This window comes from Muscardinus avellanarius (assembly GCF_963383645.1).
Source record: "Muscardinus avellanarius genome assembly, chromosome: 6".
Classification (NCBI taxonomy): Eukaryota; Metazoa; Chordata; class Mammalia; order Rodentia; family Gliridae; genus Muscardinus; species Muscardinus avellanarius.
The window spans coordinates 93,496,319-93,506,649 of NC_137791.1; the positions used below are offsets into that span (position 1 = coordinate 93,496,319).

General features: G+C 40.0%; 1 protein-coding gene across 1 annotated transcript in view; it reads right to left on the reverse strand.

The window, feature by feature from the left end:
• Nucleotides 1–8,175, reverse strand: part of SRP72 (signal recognition particle 72) — a gene marked incomplete at its 5' end in the record, with an annotated part of 33,621 nt that extends 25,446 nt beyond the window's left edge. Inside the window, 5 exons of the mRNA XM_080698110.1 lie at nucleotides 1,208–1,319; nucleotides 1,398–1,541; nucleotides 3,478–3,601; nucleotides 6,087–6,207; nucleotides 8,061–8,175. Coding sequence (XP_080554236.1) covers nucleotides 1,208–1,319; nucleotides 1,398–1,541; nucleotides 3,478–3,601; nucleotides 6,087–6,207; nucleotides 8,061–8,175 — 616 coding nt within the window. The remainder of the gene's footprint in view (nucleotides 1–1,207; nucleotides 1,320–1,397; nucleotides 1,542–3,477; nucleotides 3,602–6,086; nucleotides 6,208–8,060) is intronic.
• Nucleotides 8,176–10,331: the final 2,156 nt, after the last annotated feature.

Here is a 10,331-nt window from a genome sequence, read left to right on the forward strand (position 1 = left end):
TGCTGAGAATCTCACTAATTTGCTGAGTCTGGCTTCAAATTTGTGATCTTTTTTTCTCAGCCTCTGTAGTACTGGGATTATAAGCATGCACTATCACACCTGGATCTAAAATTTTTTTACTTTAATTATTTTTGGTGCTGGCAAATGAACACAGGGACATTCTACTTCTGAGCTATTACACCAGCCCTATTTTATATTTTATTTGAAAACAGAATCTCACTAAGTTGTGGAGGGCCTCACAAAGTTGCTGAGGCTGGTAGCAAATCTGTGATCCTCCTGTCTCAGCCTTCCAAGTATTGGGATCATAAGCATGCACCACCATGCCCCATTCTAAAATTTTTTTGAAAGGGCATTAAAAAAAATAAATTGCAAAACATCCATTATAAAAAAGCATAAAAACAGAGGCAATGATTCTATAACCAAGAAAAAAAGAGCTAGCATTTTAGTTATTTATTTTTCTAAAAATGTAAGCTGGGTGTAGTGGTGTATTCCAGCATTTTGGAGGCTGAGATAGGAGGATCACAGGTTCAAGGCTGGTATGCCATAACTTAGCAAAACCCTATTTCAAAATAAAAAAATAAGCCGGGCGTGGTGGCGCACATTTGTAATCCCTGCACCTGGGAGGCTGAGACAGGAGGATCGTGCAGGTTCGAAGCCAGCCTCCGCTGGCTTAAGAGACCCTGTTTACAAATTTAAAAAATATAAAATAGGTCTGGGAGTGTAGCCCGGAGGTAGGAGGGCCCTGGGTTCCATGCCCAGTATCACCAAAAATAAATAAATAAATAAATAAATAAATTAATTAATTAATTAATTAATAAGGCTGGGGGTGCAGCTCAGGGTTAGAATGACACTGGGCTCTATCCTCAATACTTAAAAAAAAAAAAGGAAATGCATGGCTGTGCTATAATAATAATTATTATTATTACTGGTATTGGAGACTGAATATAGGGGGCATTTTACCTTCAAGCTACAACCCCAGTCCTTTTTTAATTTTTTGAAACAGTGTCTTGGTTAAATTTCTGAGGCTGTCCTTGAACCTGTGATCCTCCTGTCTCAGCCTCCCAAGGCTGGGATTACATGCATCCACCACCATACCTGGCTAGTAACTTCCATTTACTTATTTTGCAAATATCAAATGCAATTTTTGGAGATACTCTATAAATTTATATCCACCTTATATTGAAAGATAATGTTAACAAATTCCAACCTTCGGCTTTCTGTAGGATTTTCATTGCCTGGTTCAGCTGGCCTTGTCCTATCAGTGCACATGCAGCATTGTAGCACAGCTCATGAGTGCCTTCTTGGAGGCCCAAGTTCTCCTGCCATGGAGCAAAACAGCAGTCAAATGCTAGACACGGATATTATTTCAGGCTGTGTGGGTACACGAGGGTACTCACTGGAACCACTTTTTCCCAATTGCTTTGAGCTGCAACAACTGCTGAAAGGTTTGTTTTCCTCTCCTCATCATAATCATCTTGTGAGTTTCGGACAAGATCTCTATATACACCTAAGCATTCATCATAGCGTTCCAAACGGTATAGCTAAAGGACAAAAAGCAAGTAAAAAAAAAAATCAGAAGACCAATGTAATGTTTTATTTCTAACATACTAATGCTTTTTGGAACCACTACGTAGGAAACTAATTCAGCAATGATAAAAGCAATCAACTGTTTACCTTACATAATTTTTAACTAGTTTTTCTGTGTGCTATAATACTTTCTAAGTTTATTTTTAGCTGGGCATGGTGGTGCATGCCTATAATCCCAGCATTCAGGAGTCTGAGACCTGACGATTGTGGTTCCCAGACACCCTCAGCTACTCAGTGAGACCCTGTTTCAAAAAAAACAAGAAAAATAAAAAAATAGAGCAGGGGGTGTAGCTCAGAAGTTGAATGCCCCTGGGTTCCATCCCCAGAATGAATGAATGAATAAATAAATAAATATCTTTTAAACAAATCTTTACTATGTTATGGATTTATAAGTATGATTCAATTCAGAAAAGTGACTTTCTTAACTTTCCTTCTTGAGGTTGGTTAATTGCCTAAATGGATTTTATTTGTATTTTTGTGTATGGTACTGGGGGTGGAACCCAGGGGCTATTTTATATTTTATTTGGATACAGGGTCTCACTAAGTTGCCGAGAGCGCCTCCCTAAGTAGTTGAGGCTGGCTTCGAACCTGTGTGATCCTCCTGTCTCAGTCTCCTAAGGACGGGGATTACAAGTGTGCGCCACCACGCCCGGCCTAAATGGATTTTAAAAGGAAATCTTTCGAAAAAATATATCCTGTTACCTAAATCTGAATTATGAAAAAAACTTTTCCACAACACAAAATTACTAAATCCTAAAAAACAGGAATAAAATTGAATGTTAACAAAAAGATTCAGTATCTCCTAGGAGTTCACCACACACACACACACACACACACCCCTACCTTCATTTTTTGTTTCTCATACAATCAGCTACTGTACAGAGTACTCTTAAGCACCCACAACATAATTCCATTATTAGATGCTTACAGAATGCTTATTTTATTCAAGTTGTTCTTTTTGTTGGCAATACTCATGATCAAATTCAGGGCCTCACACATGCTAGGCAAATGCTCTGCCAATGAGCTACATCCTCAACCCCTTTTACTCTTTATTTTGAAACAAGTCTCACTAAGTTGAGGAGGGCCTCGTTAAGAAGCTGAGGCTGGCCGCGAACCTGTAATTAATTCTCCTGTCTCACCCTTCCAAGTACTGGGGTTACAAGCGTGCACCACCACGCCTGGCTTAAAAATTTTATTTTGAGACAAAGTCTTGCTAAATTGCTCAGGCCTGCCTTGAACTTGGGATCCTCCTGCCTCAGCCTTCCCAGTATTTGGGATTCCAAGTACGCAGCACCATGCCTGGTACACACTCAAGTTGTTCTTAAAAGATAACTGCCACTCTGGGATATCAACTATGTATTACAGAGATTGGTGTCCTTCATAAACCTCTGGGTTTCCAACCCTACATTTACTCAGTTTATACATTTCTTTTCTACCCTCATTAATAGCCCTATTTTATACCAGACTTAATTTTATATCTCAAAATCCTTCTGGAATAAAATATTTATTTTCATGAATAAAGTATTTTTCATGGAGTAGATGAAGTCAACCAATTTCTTAGATATGATTTTCTTTAAACTTAGAATACCAGTCAAACATTAGAGAGTTTCAAATCTGTTTAAGTATGTAAGATCACTGGTTTCACCTTTCTGACCAAGAAGTTCAAATTTCACAGAATAGTTCTTTCATCAAGTGTCTAATTACCCTGGGGAAGCTGTTCATAGAACACTGGATAAGCAAATGTTCCAATGAAGATCAAGGAGAGAAGATATGTCAAACCTCAAGAACGGGTTTGGTGGCCAGTTCTCTGGAGCATCATCCCCGCTCCATGTTAGAGCAGCCACGCTCTACCTCTACTGTAAGCAACAGGTGTTTTAAAGCAGTAATTACCACTTGTCCATAAAGCTCCTTTAGTTTGTCTGTCTGCTGACTGGCACCTTCTATTGTCTTCAAGGCATTTTCAATTCTGTTCAGCCTGTACTCGCAATATGCCTTCTCAAAGGAGAGTGAGTTACTGAAGAAAAAAATAAAAGTATATTGGATTATTATATGAAAAGGCAAGCACTCACCATAAGCCAAATACCACTCTGAGTACTTATGTTCATTTATTTAATTCCCATGATTACAGGTAAGGAAGGAAATCTACAAAAGTTAGTAACTTGTCCACAAAGTCACAGCTCATTGAGTGGCAGAAAATATTATAACCATCACCTTAGCCTCTCTTCCTTTCATGGGTATTAACAAAATTATTGGCCTTTTGAAAAAAAAAAAAAAAAAAAAGAACATTTAAAAAGGTAAACATGAATCAGCTACCAACTGTTTTAGATGCAAAGAATACCTGAAGACTTAAATGGGTAATTTAAGAAATTCCTTAAATTTATTAGTAAAATAACAAGCAGCTTGATGCTTTTTTAAACTAGTTCAAAGAAATAAATGATTAGTAATATTTATATATATATACACCTAAAATTTCATATATATTAATGTGATTACTAAAATTCATTTGATGGGGGGAGTACTGGGGACTGAACTCAGGAGCATTCCTCCTTCAAGCTACATCCCTAGCCTTTTTATTTTTATTTGAAATAGTCTTATTAAGTTGTTGGGGGTGGTCTCGAACCTACGATGCTCCTGTCTCATTCTCTCAAGTACTACGATTACAGATGTGTACCGCTGTGCCAGCTCTAAAATTCATTTTGAAGTTTCAACGATAACCTACAAGAAAAAATATTTATCCAACAAATGGCAATATATTTTATAATATCTCTTATCTAACAGTATTTTTTAGAAAATTTCTGCATCTCAAAAAACGGTCAAAATTCAAAATACTGGTTTTCAGCATAAACATGTTTACTATTAGAAAACAGCACTATGGCTGGGCGTGGTGGCGCAAGCTTGTAATCCCCACGCTTAGGAGGCGGAGACAGGAGAATCGCGCTGGTTTAAAACCAGCCTCGGTGGCTTAAGAGATCCTGTTTCCAAAAAAAAAAAAAAAATATGACAGGTCTGGGAGTGTAGCCCAGAGGTAGAATGGTTTCCAGGAACCCCAGTACCACCACCAAAAAAACCCAAAAACCGAAAACAGTACTATTTCATATTTTAAAGTTTTAAAATTAGCTTCAGAGGCTGAGACAGGAAAATCACACAGGTTTGAAGCCAGCCTCAGCTACTGAGTGAGGCTCTCAGGAACTTAATGAGAAACCCTTTTTCCTAATAAAGTATAAAATAGGTCTGGGAGTGTAGCCTGGAGGTATAAAAGCCCCTGGGTTCCACCTAGTACCACAATAAATAAATAAATAAATAAATAAATAAATAAATAAATAAATATGCAAGCAAGCTTGTGGTCTATAATACATTTACAGGACTGAATATAAAAATAAAGAGACACTAAGAGGTTCTACTTCCACTGCCATCTACATCTAACTTGTTCCTTCTTATCTCCTAAAAGTGACTACTTTTATTGCTTTTCCTCTTAGCATTTATTTTTGCATATATACAAAATGCATATATAAATTCTTACATTCACCATTTGACACCTTATAAACCATTATCCAATTAAGAAATACATAAGCTGCAACTTAATTTTGATATGTATTTCTTTTGGTGCCTATGTATGACTATAAAGAAAAGTCAAATTTATAGTAACAATTCAGAATATAAGTTCCCATTTTATGAAATGCTAAGTAAAAGATTACTAACAATAAAAAACAAAACCTTGCTAACAGTCTAAAGGCATTAAAGAACTCTAACACTGACTGGCATAGCGGTACATGCCTATACTACTGTAATCTTAGAACTTGGTAGGCTAAGATAGGAGGATCACAGGTTTGAGGCCAGCATGCAGTACCTTAGTAAAATTCTGTTTTAAAATAAAAAATGAAAAGTGCTGAAGGGATGCGGATGTAGCTCAGAAGTAAAATGCCCCTGGCTTTAATTCCCAGGGAAAGGAAAAAAACAAAACAACAACAACAACAACAAAAAAAAACTGTCACACCAAAAGATCTGGGACTAAAATTACACTTACCTTAATAATTCTCCACAGAGTTATGCACAGAGGTTTGGCCATACCATCCTAAAGATCTCTATCACCTTAGATTATTATCCACTCTACACTTACACATACCTACCATACATGTTCTGCTGTCTGTACCTTTTTTTAAAAACAAACTTCAACTGAGTCATTCTTATATCCCCCATAGACTCTTGTTACACTTACATCCCACATCCCTCTATAGTTTACCTCCCTTTTATTGGTTCAAAAGAAAGAAGTTTAGCTCTAATAAAAGTTTTTCTAAGCCAGGCATGGTAGCACACCACTTGGAAGGGTAAGTCAGAAGGACTGCAGGTTTAAGGCCAGCCTCAGTAACTTATGGAGATCATGTTTCAAAACAAAAAAGGGCTGGAATATAGCTCAGAGGCAGAATGCCCTGGGGTTCAATTCCTAGTACCAAAAAAAAAAAGTATTTCTAAAAATTTTACAACTAACTGTAATCACTTACTTGGCAAACACTTTGGTGTGAGTATTGATGACATTCAAGGCTTCCTTGAAGCTTCCATTCTGGATAAGGCAGACAACTTTACAGTGCAGAGCAGTTACATCATCCTTGTTAATCTGTAGTACTAGAGAACAATTTTAAGAAAGTAATCTTAAAACCCATTCCCTTCTCAATTTTTTCCTACATTTTTCCATCCTTACCTTAGGAAGCTAAGTTTCCAATTTTACTGCAATAGAAACAATCAGATCAGTTGAAATAGTAATATAGTAAATGCCACTTTTATCTTATGTGACAGTAAGGAATTATAGATTCAATTTTCAGTGATACCCAAGAGGCATGAACCTAAAAGCACAGTGAAATAAAGTAGCAACAAAGAAATTCTCTAGCTTTTTCATCTTGGAACATATGCTACATATTATATACTTCATTACTTCACAGAGAAAGAAAAAAGTTCATGTAGCACTTGGAAACAAATCAGGTCTAGGCACAGTGCAAGCTTGCCACCAATTGCCTTGAGGTCTTGGGAAAATAATTTAACAGCTAAATCTGTTTTCTGACCCACAAAATGAACATGAAAACATAACTTATTTTACAAGTTTATAGAACACATGAAATAAGAATATTTTGGTAAAATCTTATAAACACCTACACAAACAATATATGTTGTTGGCCTTGTTTCCAGAAATCATTTGAAATTTCCCCTTTCACCTAAGGTGACCAAAGAAAGTACAAGGAAGGACTCAGGTGTAACCCTGTTTCAAAAGAATGAATACAAAATTGGGCAGTGGGTGTAGTTCGGAGGTGGAAATGCCCTTGGGTTTCATCCCCAGACCCACAAAACAAAACAAAACAAAATAGGGCTGGAAGTGTTGCTCAATGCCCCTGGGTTCCATCCCTAGTACTGAAAGAGAAAAAAAAAAAAAAAAAAAAAAGAAAGGAGGATCACAGGTTCAAGACTAGCCTCTGCAACTGAGCAAAGGCCACAGCAACAAAGTGAAACTCTGTTTCAAAATAAAAATAAAATAGAGCCGGAGGTGCGACTCAGGTAGAATGATCCTAAATTCAATCTCCGGTAACCCCCCCCCCCGCCCAAAAAAGTGTATGTGTGGGTAACATCATTACTTTTTACATTAACTCTGCAAAAGGTGGCTGGAAATATTTATACAGCTTTGTATATTACTGCCATTCCTTTTATATCACTACTGCTTTGCACAGCTAAGCTGTTTTGGTAATTACATTACCAAGCATAACATATACAGGTTGCATCTTAAGTAGAGAAAATACATCGTGACTTGAGAGTATAAAGATGAGTGACCGTACTTGTAGTTATGTAGTAAAAGATAAAATACGAGTTGCTCACAGTGAAGGCTCAACAATTTGAAATGATCACTTACACGGCAAAAACTCAAACTTTTCTTCCGACATACTTTCAAATGTCAGTGCTTCCATGCACACACATTTTCTCGTTTCTTTGTGAGAGTGACAGGCCTGACACACCAACCAGTCCTTCCCTCTCCTCCGTCCAAACCCTCCCGGCGTCCACCTGGCCAGCACCAGCTTTGTAATACGTGTCCCTGGCAGGTTCCTCCCCGGGGCCGGGGCCGGGGCCGGGCCCGAGACTTACTCCCTCTAGGGCAGCGTCTGGATCACCGCGCTCCAGAGTAAGGGGGAAAAGGCAGTCTGACATTATTTGCAAAACAAGACGGCAGACAAGTCAAATAAGAAAACAGGTGGAAAGAGACTCCGGGGGCTGCGGTCTCTTTAAATCCCTCGTCGCTTCCCGCCGGGGCGCAGAGGAAGTCCACGTGGCTCCAGGCAGCCCCCGGCCCCGGGCTGCGCGGCGGCGGCGCGGGCTGCGCGGCGCGCCCCCAGGCCAAGCGCGGCCGGGAGCGGCTGCCCTGCGCGGCCGGCTGCCGGTGGTCGCGCGGGGCCCCGCAGCATCCTCCCGCCGCCCCGGCCTCCCGGCCCCGCACTCACTCTTGTTGACGGTCTTGAGGGCGCGCGTGAAGTCCCCGTTCTGGCCATAACGGTTCACTTCGCTCCACAGCGCGGGTACAGACGCCCCCCCGCCGCCGCCGCCGCCGCTCGCCATCTTTGAGGAGACGAGGGGAAGGGCGGGGCGACCTCTGCCCCGGAAGAGCATCCCGCGGCGCGGCGGAGGAGGAAGCGGGCGGTTGCTAAGCAACGCCGAGCCCGGCGTCTCCAGGCAGGGAGTTGGTGGCTGGGCAGGTTCTTCCACTCTTGCTGCGAGCAATTCGCGTGAATAGGGTCGGTGTGCCTTATCCCAAGAAGGTTTAGAGGAAAGGAGTGTCGGACTTTGGAAGGGGTCATAGAAGGAGCCCACCAAATGGCTTCTGTCCAAAGCAGCGCGCATTTCTGGGGGTGGCTGCTATGGTCCGGGTGACAGCGTTTATGGAAGATAAGTCTCTTAGGTGGTAAATAGAAACAGTAGGGAGTACATTTGACAAGACAGAGCATTTTATTAAATAGCCTACTCTGCAGACATTTATCTTATCACACCCTCACAATAGCCACTTCCTCTCAACAATCTAGCTAGCTCCTTTTTGTCCTAGAATATTTACTTAAATTAGGTTAAGTCTATGGGGAAAGTTTCGGCCTTGCAGTGGACAACATTCTGGTTATATTTTAAGGTTATACGTGTTTCTGTGTTGCTGGAAATCAAATATAGGACCTCTTGAATGCTAGGCAAGTGCTCCACCACCGAGCTGCCATCCCCATCTACTTGAAAACAACTCGTCATTCTTTTGGTACCATTTCACTATGTCTTTGAGGCCAGTGACCATATTTACCTTGTTTACTGCAGAATCCCTAGGATCTAGCAGTCTTATTTTCACCATATACCTGGCCGAATATAAACTAGGTGTCTGGCACATTTCATGCCTGTCCAGTGTAGTACTATGCAAAGATAGCACTGAAGGTATTAGTGAGCTGTAGGCACAGGAGGGTATAATCTTTGTGAATTAGTAAAAAGCAAGAGAAACTGGCCATGGTGGCCCATACTTGTAACCCCAGTACTTCGGAGGCTCAAACAGGAGGATCACAAGTTCCCAGCCAGTCTCAGACAGACAGACAGACAGACAGACAGACAGACACACACACACACACACACACCCTTGGGAGTGTAGCTTGAAGGTATAATGGGTTCAATTCCCAGTACCGCAAAAATAAGTAAAAAGCACGAGAAATGGTTTGGACTTGCACTGATTTTCAATTGTCATAGGTCACAAAAAGTTATGCCTAGGTTTCAGGAATGGGTGTTTCAAATGACATTTAGCATACTCAAAATTTCATGTAAATTTTTATGAGAAAATGCTTTATAGGTTCTACTTATTTCTCCAAAGGTGTTTCTATATCTTCCTAATAAAAGCCACTGTTTTCATTTTTTGTTTTTTGGATAACATATTTTATGTAAGGATTGGCAGTATCAGTCTGATCCCAATTTACCTTGTAGATTCTGGACAGTCTTCTACTGTGGGTTTCTATTTCTTGTCATTTTAATGTAGTTTTGTGGCAAAAAGGATATATGTATATTGTTTTAATCCAGTCATTTTAAAGCAGTCTTCCAAACCAGAGTAACTAAACTTGTGAGGCCTCCTTTCTGGTTCATAAATAATGCCTTCTAGCTGTGCCCCCCTCACAAGTTGTGACCTCTTGATGCCTGGGAAGCAGAGAGCAGTTAACAGTCCCAATATTTCCTTCAAGGGCATGTCCCAAATGCTCTAACTTCCTTTTATGAGGCTCCACCTCCTAAAGGGTCTACCACCACCCATAGTGCCAAACACTGGCAGCCAGCAATACATGGACTTTTGGAAGACATTCAGTATTCTAACTGGAGCATACAGCCTACCCTCTTTGCCTGCTAGACTGTTCTAACATATGTAGCTTCGTTCCCTCATACCTTGGAATTTACATACACTTTTATTCGTTCAACAAGTATTTCAGTGTTTTTGTATATGGCAGTGCTAAGAATTACACAAGTTACCAGGATATAGTTAACAAAGCCCAGTGTACTCAAGGAATATATTTTCCATTTGGGAAACACAGACAATAAATAAATATATTCTAACATGGTGGTAAAAAGCTCCACAAAGAAAATGAAGCAAAAGCAGGAGAGATTGGGAATAGAGTGTGAGGAGTTAGTTTCTCCTTTCATTCACAGTACATGCGTTTTCTGTAGAGATCTGACAGTTCTTTGAGCTGTGTATTCCATATTGACTGATGTTACAA